This window comes from Pleuronectes platessa, chromosome 24 (assembly GCF_947347685.1).
Source record: "Pleuronectes platessa chromosome 24, fPlePla1.1, whole genome shotgun sequence".
NCBI classification, from domain to species: Eukaryota; Metazoa; Chordata; class Actinopteri; order Pleuronectiformes; family Pleuronectidae; genus Pleuronectes; species Pleuronectes platessa.
In genome coordinates, this window is record NC_070649.1 from 7,602,554 (window position 1) to 7,623,826 (window position 21,273).

The 21,273-nt window shown below is 43.4% G+C and overlaps 2 protein-coding genes across 3 annotated transcripts in view; one reads left to right on the plus strand and one right to left on the minus strand.

Moving 5' to 3' along the window:
- Nucleotides 1-21,273, plus strand: part of LOC128430816 (coiled-coil domain-containing protein 122) — a 23,505-nt gene continuing 2,232 nt past the window's right edge. The window contains exons 1-6 of the mRNA XM_053416880.1: nt 1-90; nt 459-556; nt 1,186-1,584; nt 1,689-1,805; nt 1,989-2,062; nt 2,272-2,400. Coding sequence (XP_053272855.1) covers nt 63-90; nt 459-556; nt 1,186-1,584; nt 1,689-1,805; nt 1,989-2,062; nt 2,272-2,368 — 813 coding nt within the window. The 5' untranslated portion in view covers nt 1-62 and the 3' untranslated portion in view covers nt 2,369-2,400. The remainder of the gene's footprint in view (nt 91-458; nt 557-1,185; nt 1,585-1,688; nt 1,806-1,988; nt 2,063-2,271; nt 2,401-21,273) is intronic.
- zgc:65895 (uncharacterized protein LOC393546 homolog) overlaps nt 18,414-21,273 on the minus strand; it is a 21,257-nt gene continuing 18,397 nt past the window's right edge. For both annotated transcript variants that reach the window (XM_053416878.1, XM_053416879.1), the window contains exon 3: nt 18,414-20,358. In XM_053416878.1, coding sequence (XP_053272853.1) covers nt 20,095-20,358 — 264 coding nt within the window. In that variant the 3' untranslated portion in view covers nt 18,414-20,094. The remainder of the gene's footprint in view (nt 20,359-21,273) is intronic.

Consider the following 21,273-nt stretch of genomic DNA (forward strand, 5'->3'; position numbering starts at 1 on the left):
GTCAGACTTTCACCATTAGCCAGCTAACAGCTATCAGCTAACGTAAGCTAACAAGTGTCAAAATGACTGATTTTAGAGTCAGTGAAGACGGTAAGATGATTTTAAAACTATTTAAATAAAGTAACTGACAAAAAAGTTTATAAATAAATCCGGGATTTTAATGTTTAACAACTATGAACGGTTTAGCTATAACAACTATAACACAAATGTAAACATTGTGAGCTAATTATTAGCTAATATTAGCTTGTTTTAAACCTACATAGGAACTGAGCTCTAAAAATATTTACTGTGTTTATAACCTCATCATGGCATAGGTTTAATTATACATGTTTCACATTTTAACATGAGGGAAATTACACCTGTAAATACTACTAGCTAACCACAGCTTTCTTAATGGCTTCCTTTTGGTTTGACATCTATCTTGTAAAGTCACAGTCCAGCTGATTGTTGTTTCTCAGGCTTTTCACTGACCAAGGCCGTGGAGGACGTCAGTCAGCACAGCTTCACGCAGACCGAGGCTCTGAAGGAGAAACAGAAAACCCTCAGCTCCCTGCAGGTTCACATTCATCCTTCCATTCTATACACACATCACAAGCTACATTAGCTTCTACACAACACTCTGTGTGTGTGTGTGTGTGTGTGTGTGTGTGTGTGTGTGTGTGTGTGTGTGTGTGTGTGTGTGTGTGTGTGTGTGTGTGTGTGTGTGTTGACAGTACTTGGTAGTTGTAGGTGTTGCAGTAAAGGTAAAATAAATGATAAATGACACACAGAAACACTCTGTAAAGGTATTGAATAGGTAAAAAAGTACAATATAAACACAAGGAATTATTGAAAGTCATTGTATTATTGCTGCCCCTTTCATCTCTGTCACACTTTTTGCAGACCTGACTTTAAACTTTGACACATCTTTCCATTTATGTCTTTTTTCCTGAATAGTGTTATTTTGATTAAGGACAGAGGGTGTTGCACCTTGTTAAGCCCTATGACACAAATTGTGTTTTATGAATAGTGGCAATACTAATCTAATTTGATTGATTGATTGATTGATTGATTGACTCTTGCCGAGGGTCAAGGGCAGAGGACGTCATGCCTGGCTATATCCTGATTCTCACCATATTCTCACCATCTCACCATAGTTTAGTTATGTTGTCACTGCTTAAAACAAAACAATGCCTCCTTCTGCAGGCTACTCTTTCAGATGTTCAGAAGAAGGCCGAGATGGCAGATCAGGAGCTGAGATCTAAGGTGAGGGACGCCCTGGTGCTGGAGGGCAACTTGGAGCACCTGCAGCGGCAGGCAAAAGTCCTGCAGGATCGTTGTGTGTCCATCAACAAGGAAAACACACAACTCCACATTCGCATATGTGAGCAGGAAGAGAACGCTTGCACGGCGCTGGCAGGGTTCGACACCTACCGACAAAAGATGGAGGGTCACGCAGCCGCTGTTTTGCGTGTGGCAAAAAAGACGGAGGCCTTTAAAGAGCTGGAGGAGAAGAGAGCGCTGGTCAGGATGTTGACACAGAAGAAAGAGGAGCTGAGGGAGGATCTGGACAGCTCAAATGGAAACACAGCACATCTGGCAAAGGTGGAGAAGACTTGCATTTGGTCATACCCCCAAAAATCTCCCACAGTAAACTGCTGTATTCGTAACTATTATATATTTATTTCTTATCATTTGCTTTTCTGCAGCGAGAGATTAAGGCTCTTAAGGGCGAGGTCTCTTCGATGAGGCAAATCATAGCTGTGCAGAGAGAGCGACTGCAGAAAGAGTTTGAGACTCACACCCGGATGAAGAAAGACATAGAGGTGTGGCAAAGAGAATTAGTCAAAAACCAAAACATATCAAGTGCAGCATCTTTTCACTGCTCATTTTACAAAGTAAAGAATGAATAAAGATAATAGGGTTCAAGCCTGAGATCATAGTTTGAGTTCTGGTTTTAGCCTCAAATGAAAACTCCTCAGTGTTTGTTTGTGTCTCCACTGCCTCAGATCCAGAACAGGCGCTACGAAGCAATCGTCAAGCGCCTCCACTGCCAACTGAGCAGGGCCCAGTCTGCCCACAGGTAAAAACCAAAAAACAAAACACCAGTGATGACACAAACCTATTTTTATGCCGCAGTGAAATGCTCAAGTATGTTTATTTACAGAGATGCAAACAGCAAAATGACAGCTCTAAAGATACAGAAAATACACAACATATCTAGTTGCTTATTTCACAGAATTGCAGTTGTAATGTTCCCACATTTAAAAGGTTACATCTGCTTTTCTTTAGGCAAATGTGTGAAGATATCTACCACATGGAGAGGCAGCTGGCTGAGCTCAAGAAGCAGCGGGAGTCCTCACAGGGCACCGGGGCCAGTAAACTGTAGTGTCGGCTAGTCCAATTTGAATTTGTTTTACGGTAGGTTATTATAATTGTCGTCTTATCAGATCCTATATATTCCATTGTTATTCATATTCAGTTTCTCATTAAGAATGGTTGCCGTTGCAAATTTTGAACAGCAGGGGTCAGCAGTGTCAACTAAATACCTCTGTCTGTTTAACATCGTCACAATACCCTCACCTATTCTGCTACAGATTGGCAGTTTGATTCCAGATAATAACATAAAGGTTCAAGCTGACTATGTTCCTATAAACGCACAAGTTGGAAAATTGTAAAAGTGTTAAAATGTGTTTGGCCTTTTGGCACATTGTTAAATCCCCTTCAATAGCAGGACATCACGCAGGAGTGCTTTAATTTATTAGGAACGGGTCTGGAAATAATTGGGGATAACACAAGCAGGGTGTGAGATGGGGTTTCAAGTCGGTGATGACAGTGTATCGGCTTGTCCGGTGTTTGTGTGTGTGTGCACGTGTCCACAACAGAACAAAAGCCAAGTGTCCAAACTCCAACTGTCGATGCGATGGTGCTGTTTTGGTACACGCTGTTCCGAGCGTCCGCTTCATCGGGTCGCTTGATGTTCTGCGAGATGACAGTCCCACTGTCGACTAACAAGGGCGTGACTCTGCTCCATCAGCCATCGCTCAAAACTAATTAGAGAAACGAAAATGGCCTTTCAGACAATTAGTCCTCATAAGAATGTGTCGCGTCAGCTTCTGAGAAAAGCAACAACATGTGAAATTGAGTACATTTACTTGATTATTAAATTTGTTTTACTGTGTGAATCCTACTGATTCAGACTATATGTCTCTTTGTATTATTAGAACAGTGAGATAAAAGCTACAGCGACCGTGGAAATGCATTTTCCAAGCCCTGGAGAATCTGTAGAAATAAACACAAATGTACAAATGTAGATTTTGTTAAACTGGAGCTGAAACTATAGCAAATTAGAGAAATAAGAAAAACAGTAGTTTCTTCTGTTCTACACAAATCTAACAATGTTTTCACCACAGAATCCTTTTGGTCTATTTGTGCAGTTTCTATTTGTATCTAAAATCTACCACGCGTGTATATGTGACTACTAAACCACTCTATAACAAAGCTAATCATTTTAAGACAAATACCGGCAACTATTTCATATTAGAAAACAATTATTCTGTGAAATATTTGTACAAATGTCGAGCAGTAAACTGTGAGGTAATCATACCTTTAATTTACCATTAGAATGTGTATTACAATGTGTGGGGATAAGAAGACCACATGATTAAATACCTACATCTTAGGACTGTGTTTATTACCCGTCTCAACCACAAACTGTTGTAGGTGGGGTATTTTCTTAAAGGTGTGCAATTGGAGAATATCCAGCCAGTGTGGATGTGTGTTTCCCTGCGGCACAGCTCGATCTGAATGACCTTATTTTTTGTTGTCCGCCTCACAGCTCTGTACTCTGTCCCCGCTGACGCTGCCAAGCCCCAGAGCTGCTGTGCTCGGCCTTTTAAAAACACGCAATAATGACACGCAACGATTTCAATTAGCAAAAACATCCTCGAAGGAAGGAGAATCCAGAATATATATATATACAACAATATTCTCCAATGTCAAAGAGTTTCTATTGCATATTTGTATATGACATGTGCCTGCATGCTCACACCCACGGTGCCACTCCCAACAGTGTCACCTTTTGGAATAAACAGCTCTTTTTCATCCTCATAACAACAATAACATTCCAGGAGCCAAAGTGTGTACGTTGTGAAAACGTAACCCAGTGTGTATGAATGGTTTCGACCATGAAATATACGTTATCAGGCGTTCTGTGTTACACTTACTTAACAAGGGGTTTCCACAGTTTGTTCCTTTAAAGGAAAGGCTTCAGATAAATGCCACAAATATCCTCCCAGTCCAGCTAATTAAGCTGAGCAGATTGGGGAATTCATCCAACACCGGCCTGTTACCATATGTCGGTTTCATTTGTTTGGCTGCGACACAATTATCGACTCCGTTTTGGCGTCAGTCGTCGTTTCAAAATACACTTGGCTGTTGAAACATGGAACCCAGGGGGAGAGTTTCGGAATTTACCAGCCGGCGGGAAACCTGAATAGCGATAAAATGAAAAACATATGTCGGTTTAAGGGGATGGTTTTACAATGAAATACACAAAACACTCAACTTAATTCAGCTGTATCACCATTCTTACAGCACTGTTTAAATCTTTTTAGTTTATTCATGTGATACTCCCTCACCTCCCTCTATGAGACGTCTCTGTACCTTGTGCTGGCGTTTTTTAATAAATGCCTGTGCCAATAAAACAGGCTGGGCAAGCTTTCACCTCGATGGAGAACGGCTGAGCTCCTTGACTTTCTGTCGTCCTCGGGGGACGCAATGAGCCGTTTATTCATTTCATCCGTAGAGAAAGTGGCGGCCGGTGAGGAGAGAGTGTGTGTCCAGTTAAAATGTATCAAAAGGCATCATTAAGACTACAAACAAACACGGATTGGTGCAGCACAATCATTAGGTAACAAAATGTCTACCTTCAGCCACGGGATGGATTCGGGACAGCTTATGATTCACGGGAATTTCATTGTGTGCAGTTACCATTGGTGGAATTCCACAGGTCACAGGTCACTTCTAGTTTTTTTTTTTTTATCTCTGCTGCATAATCAATGTCTTCACATCTGTGCACGTGCAAGTATGTGCAGGTGCATGCTGGGACTTTATCGCTGACTCCTGTGACTCGTGTGTTTCCCCAAATTCAAGCCCGCATGTACATCCCTGGTTTCACTGGTTTTCTGCTCTTCACTACCCTGAAACCATCTACCACACCCCTGGTACAGGTCCTGATCCCAGCCTTGGGCCTGACTCCCACCCAGCAGCTGTTGAGTATCGCGTGGCACTGTGTGTGGACAATCAGCTGATCGGCTGTTTTTGCATGCGACCACATTCTTCTTCTGTGACATCAGCAGCTCCCTGTCCACACCTGAGGTTAAGTTGGGAACGGGCGTTGAAACACGCCCTCGGATGATCATCCTCCCTCCTCTCCACGTCGTAGGAGTCAGGAGAGGATACGGCATTGTGTTTTTCTCAGTTATAGAGATCAATTCCCAGAGAGACCTCCATTCTGATATCGTTGCAATGTGACTTTAAGAGATTTAGTGCTGCACAAGCTCTGAGGAAACAGCTTGTAGTCCACTCAGACTCAGACAGTGTGTTTACATTTAGTTGTTTGTCCAAGTAATTGCTGTCTCGGTAAAGTTATACAGACGGCTCCGTCTCACAGAGGAGTAATCCTGATTCACGAGAGTGGCCTCTGGTTTGTGTGTGGTTAACAAAATTAAAAACAAGTGAGCAGGGGATATCCCTCTGAAGCTGTGGCTATGGGAAACCGCTGCGACGCCTCAAATTGCTCCTGCTGGTCCGCGTTAGACTAAACAGATCTCCAGTTTACCGTTAAAACCTGACCTTTATTCCTTTTTCTTGTCTCTGCTCAGATAAACTCGTCCGCGGGTGATTAGTCATATACAATTCATTCTTTCAAATTAGACCAGGTCCAGTGGGTGAGTCACCGGGGCGTTTGCTTTTTACGTTTCTCCTTTCCCGAGCCCGAGAGCTGTGCCCTTTGTTTCTTGGCATCGTCCGCACACAGAAACCAAGTCGAGGTGCTCGGTGCTATGTCAGGGTGTGGCTGGTCGTTAGCTTGAGGAATGTTTGTGATTTGAACAGGCACAGAATGGCCCACAGATGACTCCCACTACACACCGCTAAACGGTCTCACCTGACTCCAGGAAGTAGGCCGGGACAGAAATAGATGCAATAAAGAAAACCTTTATCCCACAAACACGCCGAGAGCCGAGCCTCACCCAGACATGTACCTAAGCAAAGTAAACAAAGTCATATATACTTTAATGTCCTGGTGCTCATGACAGATAAGATAACGTGTGATAGTACATGTGGGCAGGATGCACATGTTCCACATAGTAACAGTGCATATAGTGACTTATTCATACTCAAATGAGTCACGAGTCCAAAGTTGCACACACAGACACGCAAACATAAACACATATAGACTACACAATATTGTGTCAGAGCCACATAATCTGCTCCCACTGCATGTACAGTCCAAATGTACATCTGGAGGTGTGCACAGTCAGCTGCACACCCACCCACCAGGCTGTGAGTCATTCTTGTAAATGCTGCTCAGCATCTTAAATCCTCCGGCACTAATCACAGGACGGACACGGTGTACTGGTAGTTTACTTATAAGTACAGGTTGCAGAAGCACAATCTACAATAAGAATAATAAACTTGATTTATGCTGGACTTTTCTCGATGATGTTAACAAATTGTTAACATCAACAAAACAACGGAACGCAGGCAGAGAAAAAAGAACACTACAATAGATAGAATTATATAAATAAATAGGATTAGTCGGGATTAATATGAGTCAATCGTTTGTATAAGCTTTCATAGTAAGAAATGTTTTGAGAATGGATTTGAAAGAATCAAGAGACTTGGTTAGTCCAAGTACAATGGGGAGCAAATTGCATAATGTGGGGGCTGTTACAAAGCAAGACCAGCAGGGCTCCAGTCAAAGATCTTAGAGGTCAAGAGGGTATTTACCAGGTCAATAAGTGTGAAAGGTCTTTTGGGTGCAAGGCCATGTGAGGCTTTTAAAGTGAGTGATAACATTTGAAAATCAATACATCATTTTATAGAGAGCCACTGGAGGGAGGCGAGCACAGGTCGATGTGGTCATTAATTAATAGAAAGTTCAATCTCAGTAAAGTGTATTAAAGCAATCAAGGCGAGATCATTTAAAAGCATGTGCAACTTTTTGTAAGTCAAGTGATTCCCAAAATTTGTTCAAACTTTCAAAATGCTGCATACTAAACGTTTGCAGGTTTTATTGTCTAAATTATAAGATTCTTATTTATTCTGCGAATCCATTATTGTTACTCATGCATTGATAACATTTTATTGATGGAGCTGGCGTCATTACGTTTCCATCTCAGATCACGTGGTTCGTTTGATGTTTGCATCAATCACATTCATTAGGAATTACACTTGTCCTCCCTACATTGAAGTGAACAGATAAGTCACAAGTGAACAGTTTATATGATTAATGTGTAAAATATCAACGAAAAACCTACAATTTAACCTCTGATCAGCACATTTACACAGCTAAAGCTCTTGTGTTTTAATCTGATGAAGATTATTGATCCAGATTTAAAAGCGGGTTTGATCTTGTGTATTTTTCTCAATGAATTCCCCTGGTTTGTGTTTTGATTGCAAATGCAAGTGAGACACCGTGTCTTGTCCCCTCGCACCTTGTGCCCGCTGCTTATAAATGGTCTGGTAAATAAACAGTGTTCAGGATGTGAGATGGTTGTCATCCCGCACCTCTGGTGCTGGCTGCGCCGGCAAAGTTGAGACCTCCCTTGAAACTGCAGCACAAGACAGTAAAGTAGGGCAGCGTGAGACGGCGGCAGGGAGACCCAGGTCGTCCATGACGTTGTGATAACAAGTGTTCGTGCTAGCAGGAAGGGTGGGGGGGGCAATGCCTTGGCTGGTTTCCTCCCTGTATCCTAATTGCAGACAGAACAGTAGGGGCAGTAAATTATGAATGAAATTCAGAGGGAAACTGTGGAGGGACGGAACTCAAATTCAGGGACCTTCTCTCTCTCCCTCCCTCCCTCCCTCTCTCTCTCTCTCTCTCCCCCCCTCTCTCTCCCATATAGGCATGAAAAAGCACATGCGGTACTGCACATACTGTTCCCTATTTATTTCCCCTCGCACATTCAAGACAAACCACAGCTGCAGTTTTAACACACTGCACAGATTTTCTTTTTCACAGGGCATCGAAGGTCGCCTCTGAAAACACGAACAACATCCTCCCTTTTATTCGCCCTGTTCTGTTCTTCTCGTTTTCTTCAATGTATGTGACAGACAACAAAAATAAGAAAAGAAGCCTTATGCAATTTCTTCTTGGGTTAGGCTCAGCCATGTAATGAAAAAAGCACAGAAAACTACATTTACAGATAAATCAGGCAGTCTTAAACGTCAAAGACGTCATTAAAGAGAGGATATGTGGCAGTTCTTCATTAAAGTATCTAAACACTACTTCTTTGTGTTATATATTATGTTGCCTTGGGTGCTTACTTTAACCAAAATGTTTTCAATAATGTTCTCTAACTCAAAGAAATCCCCAAATTTATTCAAAATAAAGGGACGTTTGGTCGACCACTTCGTCCGTCTCTGATATAACCTCCGAGAAAAATACCGCTAGCCAGTTAGCCCGTCAACTGGTTTGTCGCTTGTAATGTAAGCCTAGCGTGAAATAAAATGTAACCCCTTGAATCCGGTAAACTTCCATTGGAACTGGTGGTGAAGACTCCCAACATCCCACGCCGCCTCACGATGTCATCAAACTAGGTCTTTTGATCATGATTTGAACGAGAGAGAACTAGCGACTGAAAAAAGTACGTACACCCGTGAATTTATACAGCGGGCGGAAGTACAAAGACGTCGTCCATCTTTATTCGCAGGCTCTGATCATAAATATCAATCATGTATTCAGTGAATATCAATATATTCGAGTAAAATTCCTTCTTCGGTATTTAGATGTGAAAATAACTTATGTCAAAACTTTTCTCCTTTCATGTGAAGGATATGTCGGTTAAATATTTGGGTCTGACTTTTTAACGACACTCACGCTCCAGGCTACGAAAACAGGAACAGAGAACATGCATGGACTAGATGTGTGGCTGCACAAAAAAACAGGCTCCTCACTGAAGTAAACAAATGCAAACACACCCAGCAGCACTTTCCCACCTCTGCTTATGAAGACACTGCATGTTTACCTCTCAGATGAGTGTGTGTGTGTTTAGATGTCAATATTTGCCTTTTGTCATGCTGCTGTGGTCTGGGCGGCTGCAGGCCCCATCAAACCGCTCAGCTTCATTCATTTGCCTGAAGAAGACAAATATATACACCTAAATTTGTCTTCACCATTGTGTCAGTGTGCCCGACACGTTTCAGACCAGCACGCTCATTACACCAGGCTTTGCTTGGTGTCAATCACTTGGCTCCCACTGAGAGCCTCTTTAAAAGAGAACTATTCAAAACATGTTGCATGACAAGCTTCGCTGTCCCGTCGCTGTCTTCCCACCCGGGGCCTCTTTGTGAGTCTTGACAGCAGCTATGTCACGTCAGCCTAAACACTTTGTGGTTTTAAAATAACAAATGACAACAAAAGCCACGAATTAGACAACGGTGAGCGGGTGAAAACATGAAAACACAGTGGGCTTGCTGTTCTAAGCACTTGAGATCTTCAGTGTTTTCACATCTTCTGCCCACGCTACGATGCATCGTGACTGCAGGTGATACACGATTGTGTGCCGCCTCATAAAGCTTCCCCTGTGGTCGGAGGTTCTTCATATAACAGCCTGTTTTATGTGAGTTGGACTCATCTCGGATTCCCACGTTTGTGTTGTGAGAAACAAGATCTGTGTCTAAGAACGATTTGGAGAGAAGAGACGTGAACTATAGTCTGGACTCTCAGGTGGTGACAAACGACTGTGAACACCTGTGTGTGTGTTTGTGTATGATGGGAGCGATGGGAGTGATGGGAAACTACTGATCTAACTAAGTGCAGACATGAAATGTAATAGTGATAAAGAACAGGAGGTATCATTTTATATAATTTATTGCTATTACAAAGATAAAATCATGAAGCTTTTTCTTCTTCTTCCTCTTGAGTGATTTAATTAAATTATGTTAAACGTATCTATAAATATATACATTAAACCCACAATTTATTTAATCAAAGTTATTTGATTTATTCACACTAACTCAACATGATGGAAAATACTTCATTAAATGTGAGCCTCTACATTGAAATTATGTAATATAATTTGAAATACACACAGTCAACAATTATTTTTGTGTTTAAAAATAAGTAGTACAATATGCAGTACAGTGCAAACATCCTCCAAGGACAAACTGTCCCTTTCAATTCAATCAAGCCACATGGAAATTCCACAAAGTCATAAATATGATTTCCCTAAATATGTTGGATTTATCCATTAATTACTCTCTGGGCCAAAGTTAAACCTGTCCCTTTGTCCAAACCCACACAAAACTGTATTGGCTTCTATCTTGCCTCGTGTCCCATCCTTCCACCAAATTTGATGGAATCCTGCAGATTGTTTTTGCGTTATCCTGCTTACATACGATCAATACAATTTAAAATTTGTATAAAATACGTAATAAGAAACATCTACATCTCCCCTGTCAAAGTGGACACCGAATTATTCATCTGTATTTTACAATCTAAATTCTCACAGTTTATTACACTGGTACAATTGTCCCGCAGCAGGATGTCTCATGTGGACACAATGTACTCCGTGCATCCGACCTATAGCCAGACACATTCTCACGCATGCATATGTGTGTGTGCATATGTGCTCTGTACCCTGTATGCTGAGGCTGCGCTGGAACACCATGTTCTTCTCAAAGCCTCAACCCCCCCCGGCTAAAGAGAGCAAGGGGGGGTGGGTCAACCCCACTGTGTTGTCCTCAGTGGGGTTGACCTAAATATCAACTCAGCGTATGGGACTATCTATTATATCGTTACAATCTAATGTGGTGGAACTCAAAAACTGTCTCTTTGTCTAAGTTTTGGTCTTCCGCATTTTTTACCTCTGCTGCTCTGGTTTCTTGATGTAATGAGTTTGTGACGTCGTGAATACACAATAATGCACACACGACTAAAACATATATATTCTGTACAGGTCGAGTAAGGTTTGAAGCACCTTAAAAACCTGCTGCATTTATATTTGAAAGTGTTGGATGATAGACTCGCTCTGCTAAATGAGATATTATCACGGTTTCATGGAGGTTGTGTTTTTCACCCCTGTCCCTTTGTCTGTCAGGAGGATTACGCCAAAAAATTGTTCTTCGCAAAACTAGGTGTAAAGATGGGACCTGAGCCGAGAACAAACCCATTAAATGATGGCGTGGATCCAGGAATTATTATTATAGAGAAAGATCAGGCACATTTAGGGCACTGATATTTGAGTGTGAGCCACTTGATGAGGCGGTTTCTTTAGGGGATGCCACTTTGTCTAAAAAATAAAGTGGGAAACCGAAAGGGGAGATTTTTTTACTTTAACATGACATAATGTAATATCATGTCAATCACTGTTTTTCCTGTGCTCGCTGTTCATCAGCTGACGATGGTAAATCGCTCTCAGCCGACAGTGAGTTGTATCCAGCTGCAGGTCACATGTTTTCCAGTGTCTCAGAAGAAGCCGAGGTTCTGTGCAACATGCCGAAATGCAGGCATGAATAAATAAATAGTCTCAATTCAGTCACATGCGAGTGCGACTGCAGCATCTCGTGTGCCAGGTGCCGCAGTGATGCAGCAGTGTATCAACAGAAATGCCTCATTCAGACATCAACCCTGGACTGCAGGGGGGAAAAAACCGTTTAGGATGACTGTCTTATCTAGATAGTCAGAAGAAAGCTCAGACTATTTCAGTAGATGTGGTAGCTGCCTGCCAAATAGAAGAAATTGCATGTCCGCCCTGGAAAAAGATCAGAGAAGTGGGAACGACAGTGAGGTGACAAGTGAAGGACGACACGTGGAAGAAAGCGAAGGCAGCCGATTTCTCTTCCTGTCTCAAAAATAGGAAGCAAACAGGAAACACTGCAGTGTTAGAAGCTGACCTCAGACTGCGGTTTTTTGTACATTTTGCACACGTTGGGGTTGAACACACCATGTACCAGACATCAGGGTTCAAGGACATGGAGGAAGCACAGAAATAGACTTTCAGAGGCTTTGAAATTGAAAGACGGCCGCTAAGAGAAAGAGAGTTTAGACCCGATGTGTTCACATTTCTGCTGAGCTGCGGGAGGTTTAAACTCAAATTTACTCCTCGAGATGCAAAGTACGCTCTGTTGTGTCTGTGGATGCACCCGAGAGCAAAGGGTTTGTTTAACTTTGCTGTGTCTAATTAGCTGCACACCGAGCATGCCCACCCTCCATCTCCACAAACAAGAAGTGGGATTTGCACTTTCCTGCAAACAGGTCAGTACAGAAGGGCAGATGTCGGCCAGATGAAGCCTTGTGTATCCATTTAAACCCTCCGCTTTCCAGGCCGGCTTCCATCCGCTCCCTGGCTACTTGCAGAGGCCTCGGGCTTGGTTGGCCATTTGGTGCACACCTGCTCAAACACACCCGCTGTGGTGAATTTGCATTTAGGAAAACAATCTGTAGTCACTTTGATCGTCGGGCCAGACGACAAGCATCGCAGATGCCTGCTCGCCGAGCTTTCCAGCTATCTTTGAGTTTTGCTGTCACGTAAGGTCGACACTTCTCCTTCCTTCTTCTGAACAGTCGAGCTGTGTGGACGTGTCCGTGCGAGGCCAGAGGAAGGACGTATTTGATGCTGGCATTGTGACAGCCCTGTGTGTCCTCTGATTGCTGCTGATCAGCACATCGTCAGCTCGGGAACAGACTGTCTTTCACATGACTTCATGAAACAGTCGATGTCAGTCTATGGAGGGATGGAAATCAATTCCTATTGATGCTGCAGCGTGACGATTGTCTGTTTGCTGAGCCTCGCCTGCCTCTGTAAAGCTTTTCATTCTCACACAGCATGTGTGCAATAAACAGCAGTAACACTGGTCGATTATGAGACATTTTCCAAAGTGCAGATTTTGCTGGGACTTTTCCAGAATTAAAGTATGCTCCTCCTAGCTCCACCGACAAACAACACAATGTGTGATTCATCATGTCTCATGATTTTGCCCGTCCTTTTCCCACTCCTTCCTGGCTGCAGAAGTACTAGGACAGAAACATCAGGACAATCTAAATAATATATAACCTTAAACTCGTCCAAAATGGAGGACAACCTGCTCGTGTGTTAGATCATGAGATGAAAGTAAAGACTACAGGTGCACAGATCCATATTTTAAGTTGAACTTTTCCCAGGGTCTAGGTTTTGGGTGTATTTGGTCCTGACACAACTAAGATGTTGAGTCCATATTTAGTTTAAAACCATTTTAGACTGTATATCATTTTACGCACTTACTGTGGGACAAACTAAACACCTTCTCACCAGACACACTTCCCTGTATGGCTCTTAAAATTAAGTCCTTCAAGCGTCCTTCTAATAAAGTGGAGCAGTCTGGCCCATAAACAACCTGATTAAGAGGAAAGCTCTTTCAGTGAACGCGGTGTTGTCGGGCCTGTTGTTGTCTCTCCTGCTGTGTCAGCTCAACAGTGGGAAGTGTAATGACTGTCTGGCTGCACTGAAAAAAGACGCACACACATTGACACGCAGACGCAAACTCCCGGCACGTCAGCCAAAACAAACACAGACCTGAAGTGAAGTGCACCCAAGAAGATTCCAAGTGTCTTACAGATACTGCTCTACTTTCTCTCTTATGCCGATTTGACAGCGTAAACTGCCTCAGGATGAATGATATCCCCAAATAGAGGAGGGGAATTGAGGGATTGATGCTAAAATCTGTCCCCTCTCCCGTTTTGCCTCCTCACTTAGATGCGGTTATGGTTTTGTTTTCATTATGCACCATGCAGCAGATGCTTAATGTTCACCAGGAATGCTCCTGCTTTTCACAGTGACACTGCAAAAATAAACACTGACGCAGGGAACCAGTCAAACCAGACTGAATAACAACAAACTATGTCACACAAAGTAAAAAGAAATTATTACGCATACATGCAAGTCATTGGCTGTATCTAGAATAACAGGCGATGGCGATTTTAGGATGAGAACTTTTTCGGTTTTGTCTACTCATAGGGAGCGAGGGAAGGTGCTGTGGGGAGGAAAAAGTGGAGGGCAAGAGAGGGCCGTAATCCCCCATAATCCCCTTCTCCGCCCAGTGGGGCTAACGGGCCCTGTGCCTCCCTCTTTGTGCTTCGGTCTGTGGTTTGTTGTTGCAGGTTCTCTGCGAGAGGGCGCGACACGTGCCTCTCGGAAATGTGACTTTGGGCAGAGGACAGATGAGGACAGACGCACACCGAAGTACAGACCTGCTGCAAAAAAGGACAATCGCAAAGTGTGCAGGCGTATGTTAGGTTTTTACAGACACATTCCTCCATCACTTTGAGAAATAATTCACACATGGAAGAAGAGGAATGTCAACATGAGCCAAATATTTCCCTGTGACTAAGTGTAATCAAGTGGAAACCGGGATCTTGATGCCTCCATGGTGAGACAGTGTTAGACTAAAGCCCATTTCTTCTACGGCTGATATGTTCTCGTCTGAATAATCACCCCGGTCACGATCCGGTCAGATCTCGTTACATCTCCGTGTGACTTTCAACATGGACGTCTGAATAGATGCAGTCAATATAATGTACTTGTTCATCAATCGTGGCTCCATCCATTAATTAGCTGAACCACTAATACTTCTGAAAGGTCACGTAGGGCCAGAACCAACCCCAGTTATCATTGTGCAAGAGGCAGGGTTACTAACGCAATATAACAACACTAACATTTTGCGGGGATGACATTGATTTGTTCTGGGCTAAACCAATCAAGACTAGGTCTTAGCTGTCCACCAGGGTACCACACTTTGTCTTTACTTTTGGGGTGCTGTCATGTCCTCCATCTTTGTTTACAGTCTGTGGGCGCACCTTTTATATCAAGGCCAACATTCTGAGACAAACAGGAAATTTAGAGTCTCCATTAAACCCAACCTGCATGTCTCTGGAGTCTGGACTGCGGGAGGAAGCCGGAGAACCTGCAAAAACCCCAATCAGCCGTCAAAGTCAGAACCGTATTGAGGTGACAGTGTTAACCACTTTACCGCCGTGCCGCCAGTACTATGGCTTGTCTGAAGGAAGCCGTCAGGAACATGAACGTACAAGCCGCCCTTTCTGAATGACACGAGGCTCTCGCTTTGAAGTTAAATTGTCCGTGTCTCCAAAAAACAACAACTTGTCTGATAAGCACTTAGCGTGAAGCCTTTACGTCACTAGTCCACTCCTGGAATGCACCAGCCATCAAAGACAAGATAACATTTGTAACCCTTTCTTGAAGACACTACTCCGGTGCTAGTAAAGGAGCTCTCGTGTTCGGCGCGGCTCTTTTTTTCTTGTGTGTCTATTTAAGTACTACCACGTGCTCGCGTCTCCCTCGAGCCGCCTCCCAAACAAACAGACCTGACCCACATAGAGTCTCTTCATTCAATCAGCTGGACATCCAATTAACCGAGGCCGGCGTAGTAGAGCTGGTAATTTCCGGAATGTCCACACACACACACACACGCACACGTAATTCCAAGCCTTCTCCTCCCGTTGGCATCACAAGGTGCATCAAATGACTCACCCCTCGTCTGTATTTTGTGTGTAATTGGATGTTCAGATGGGAGCAGAGGCCTGTGGCGGCAGCTGACTTGAGCTGAAAGTTAGCGCCGATAATTTAATTTAGGGCAAACCGCTGTCTCCAATGTTTGTCTCTACAATCCACGTTCAAATGGGAGACATGATCTCGATTGCAAAGGTCTTTTTGAAGTTGCGGCCCCGTGGTTTGATTTATATCAGGGATTTGGTCTCGATGAGAGTGCCGTTAACAGGTTTTCTTTCAGTGCGTGTGCAAACACAAAGTGTATTTCTGACACGGGCTAATCCCCCCCTGTAGCACCTCAGGGGGTCCCCCAGGAGGTGGAGCTTTACTTACTGACTGTCTGGACGTAAGGGGTTTAACCAGCAGGACACCTGCTTTCTCAGCGGTGAGGACGACATCAACAGCACGGAGGGGGGTCCAAACACGGGGGGTTTCTCGGGGTCGCTTTTGGGGCAGAAAGGTCTTTGTTTGCCTGAGTCGATCAGAAGTAGAGGTAGTACGTGTAAGCATGCAGTATTTAGTATACTTTTTAATAAAAACTTCAATTTTACTTTTACAGAAATAGAAAATCCATGAAAGAATGCTGTGTTTACTACTATAAAAATAATCCAGTGTAGAGATAGGGTGCATAAATATGCCATCAAATGCAGTTAATGGTGCCACACAATGTAAATAATGACATATATATGTTAGATATGATATAAGATATGTGCCCCCAAACACGCCCGGTGGCACAAATAGACGAGGTTAATCCGCGTGTGATCCCTGAGCCTCGGAGAACATCCTGTACCCGGGGCGGCGGGCTTGAAGAAAACACCTTTTGTCAATGAAATGGGATTTGCGAAAGTGCCATCTGGACACGAGAGCAGTAGCTGTCTCTCCGCACGCCGTCTGATCCATGCAGCCTGGCCTCTCTCTCTCTCTCTGAGGTCAGAAAGAGGGATCAGACCGACTCAGCGGGGGGGGGGGGGCAGGGTCCTCTAAATAGGTATACATGTAAACATCCGATGAAATACAAGGATTTAGAAGATTTTGCACATTTTTTTGCACCTAAACTATAAAACAATTTGACAGAGGAAAAGTGTCACCTAGAGATGCTAAAAATATCTCGGGACGATCAGAGCCACTTGCCGAACCTTGGGCGTAGATTTGACCTTGAATCAAACGTCAAGTCGCTGAGCTCGTTTCTACGTCTGAAGATTCATTGACCTTTGGACACAAGGAGCTTTCTGCCACATCTCCTAACAACAGTCACTGGAAGTGAATCGAATCAATCTCGGGTAAATACTAGAGTAGAGATAGAATCTTGTGAGTCTGTGCTGCTGTAGAGAGACATTGATTCTACTTTACGGCCATTTTTAAGCCTTTTATCGACTTTTAACCCAGGATTTGGACCAACCCCCGCTATACGTTAGAAACGCATCCTCCATCAACACATTTAAAAAACTGCCCAAAACGTATCCTCATGACCTTTCAATGTATATGACCCAAACGTATACTCTGGGTCTGCATATACATATATCACATAGCGTAGCATTTGTGGCCGTTGGGAGATTACAAAACGATTTATAGACAATAATCCACGACAAACTAGAGATTAAAATGTATTTATATGTATAAGTATATTACATAACAACATATATGGTTTTGCGTAAGAATTACGCAAGTTTGACCTTGTATTCATTCACATTTGAAGCACATTTTTACACGTGTTGTTGTGCAAATTATATTTATTACTATTCTATTTTAAGAGTACAATAGCTGTTAATTAGTACATTTGTAATGAAAAACATAAACCGCACCTATTATAAAAAATAACATTTGATATTTTCCATAGTGAAATGGTTTAAAGACCAGAGATGTAAATGGTCACGTTCAGCTGCAGCTGCAGTCTCCTCACATGACGTCGCTCTGTATTGCTGTGTGCTCCTGTCTGACCGCATGCGGGTCCACGTGAGGGAGGAGTGGGCGGAGCCAGCAAGAGACGGCTGTAGGGGGCTCGTTCTACTAGAGCCAATGAGCAGGGCTCTCATAGAAAAACACTTCTATGGAGGCCCACCCCTCACTGCATAAGTAATGAGGTCAGGAGAGGAGGACACTATGCTGGTAAATGGGAAGTCTGGGTCAACTGGGCGGCTGGTAATTTACTAGAACACGTGAACACCAGCTGTGTTTGCCTTTATATTGTGGAGCTGGTTTGGATGATTGAAATTCACACTTTATGGGTTTCAAGGACAAAAAGACTCAAAACCATCTAATATTTGACTGAAATTTAGCTGCATGTTTCTAGAGAAATACTCTGATACAAGATACGTTCATTCAGGAAGGATGTACATACAAACATTAAGGACAACTGTCCACATATGAAGTGGATCTATACCAAATTGCAAACACTAATGTCAGATTTTTTCCAAGATCAAGATCCATCATTTGAAATGTATAAAAATGTTCACAATGTTAAAGACATTGGAAAAAACGTACCTGATGCAATCCTGAATTATAATTGCTTCTCCCTCGACCCAAACCGCAAGTTTCGTTGAAATCCGTCCAGTTGTTTTTTGCGTAATCCTGCTAACAAACAAACAAACGCAGTTGAGAGCATAACCTCCTCGGAGGAGTTACCTTGAAGCAACGTGAAGAAAGAAAAACAAACAATCCAGCTTTTTGCTCTTTAGTTTTCATTTTTATTTGAGGTGCAACTGTCTAGTGCAATTTTTACGTCACATTTGTGATGGGCTGAGGAACATGCACAAATACATAGACAATTCTGCTAGGCATTTTCAATTCCTCTCCCTCTCATTTCTTTTTTGTGTTGTCAAGTGTCTCACTATTGTGTTCGGCGCTCCAGTTGCACTAGGAGCAACTTAAAACACTCGGCTGTACAAAAGACATAAAAGAAAAACAGACAAAAACAACAGAAAAGAATAGTTCATTAAAAAACAACAACTACATGTGTCCACACAAATGGTCAAACAGTCCTGATCATTTGAGCGGGTGAGTTTGAAGCGAGGGCAGAGGAGAGGTCACGTACAGTACGAGGCCATGTGTCACTTCAGGAGAGACAGCATCTTATAGTGCGGAGGTAAATAATCCTCTTCTGGTCCCTACCTGAGTAATGACATCACAGGTAGTTTCAAAACCTGGCAAAACCATAGATATATATATATAGATATATATATATCTATATATGTATATACAAATATATGAATAAGACAACTAAAAACCTTTTATATATGTATCTATGGTTAGAATCCAGGCACTTGGTAGAGTTTAATTGGACATTTGTCATATATACAGAGTTCACTACCTAGAAACAGTCACGTCCTAATTATTCGCCTCGCTGTTATTTATTTTTACAGACACTTATTACACCGATAAGAGCAAAAAAAAGAAAGAAAGATAAACAAGACAAAAATATATTCTCATCCATTCACAGCCCACCCTGAAAAAACAAGGATTCCCTGCATAAATGTTTAATGCTCCGTCCGAGAAGGGGCCGGAGCGTTAGGGTGGGGACGGGAACGTGAACCTCAGAAAGAACACAGAGTTCTTCAAGTGAACAATGAGACGCAGGTAATATCTTTTTTTTTCTTTTTCGGAATAACCAACCCCCTCCCACTCAACCCAGAAAATAAAGTCTTCTCGTCGTGTTCAGATGCTGGGAGGGCTGAGACCCCGGAGAAAGTACCGGCGTCATTATTTCACTCCCCATTCCAGATGGGACGCGCAAATCTTCGTCCCCTGTCAGCATCGCCCGAAAAATGTGCAAACGGTAGAGGGGGGGGGGGGGAAGAAGGAGAAAATAAAACGGGAAGCTGGTGAGTAGAAAATTGTGTGCAGATGAACAGCGTTGTGTTGAGGTGGGGCAGGGCGATGGCACGCCTCACACCGGGGGTGGGGGGTGGGGGGGTCACACCAGATCGGAATTCAACATGCTCCCACTGATTGGCCGAGGCCATGCGCTATAGCTCCTCCTTCCTCCAGTGGCTCCGAGACAACTGTCGGTTCCTGTCAGCTCCGTCCTCCTCGACATCACCGCGACGACCAGCATGACGATTGTCTGAAGCTAAATTCAGAGACGAAGCAGAAACGTAAAAACAGGAGCCGGTGCAACGTCCAGAGTCTTTCAGTTAAATAAAGATGTGCAACAAAGGAAGGTTGGTTTTCGTCGTCCGGGTTAAGGTGAAGTGTCCTTGAGACGGTGGCATAGTCGGTCCTGATGCTAGAGTCAGTTCACAGTATGGCAAGATTCCATCTTCATCCTCCTCCTTCTCCTCATCTTCTTCCTCCTGTCCCCTCTATCTCTCATCCTTCGGGAGCTCTTCAGTGTGCGGGTTCTGTGTTACGCGGACGAGTTCTGTGCGGAGGGGAGGACTTGTGCGGTTCCGACGGGGACCGGGACCGGGGGCTGAGCGCCGCCGGTGGGGGAGCCGTCGGTCTGGACCTGTGCCTGGAACTGGGCCATCTGCTCGGGGCTGGCCAGGTTCTTGAGCAGGTTATTCTCCTGCTCCAGTTGAGTGTTGCGCTCGATCAGCTCCTTGATCTGCTCCTTCAGCACCTCCACCTCCTCGCGCACGGCATACATGAGGTGGCTCTTCACCAAGTCCTGAGAACCAAGGGAGGGGGGGGGACAAAGAGCGTGAGATGGTTAGCTAAATAATTAATCAGATTCCTACTTCTATGTTTCCCCTGAGAGGAAAGAAAACATCTTGTTCAAACTACATTTCTGGTTCAAACCAGTTTCCTTGTTACACAACTAAAACAACACACGCTAAAATAGGCTTATTCAAATTATTCTTTAGTCACCACAACACTAAGTCATGTTAATAATCTGAAAATATTTGGACAATTGATCATTTGAAAAAAAATAACAAAAATCCTTCTACTTCTTCCGGTTCCAGCTTCTTAAAAAGTGACGATTAGCTCTTTTTATAATGTTTAATATCATATTTTTCTGGGTATACGTTTAGGGTTTTGAGCTGTTGATCAGATAAAATCGATTTGAAGGTATTAAAAATATTCAATCATATGGATTATTAGTTGCAGATGTAATCACTTTTGATTCACAACTTGCTAAATCATCCTAATTTCTTTATTTACTCAGTTTATAAATCTAGAGACCACTGCACAAACATTAACCACTTTGACTGGAGGGCTTGAAAACACACTGGTACAGATAAATGTGGGACAGCAGAGTGCAAAGGTTGAACCATCATCATAAATCCCTTTAACGCTCTTGAGGATGAAACCTCCTCAGAAATATGGTTTGAAAATGCGAGAGGGCTTCGCGACGACGGTGACGATGTTGTGTTTTGCCGGGCGGCTGCTGCAGAAAGCGGGATTTACCTTTAATAATCCCACCACCCCCTCCCTCCGCAGGCCCGCCCCTCCTTCCTCACTCCTCCTCCCTCTCCCATGTCCCGGGAACAAATTGTTCCTGCATCGGGGTGGGAGGAGCCAATGGAAGGCCGAGTTATTTATACCGAGCCAAGGGGAGGCTGCTGCTTGCCTAGCAACACGG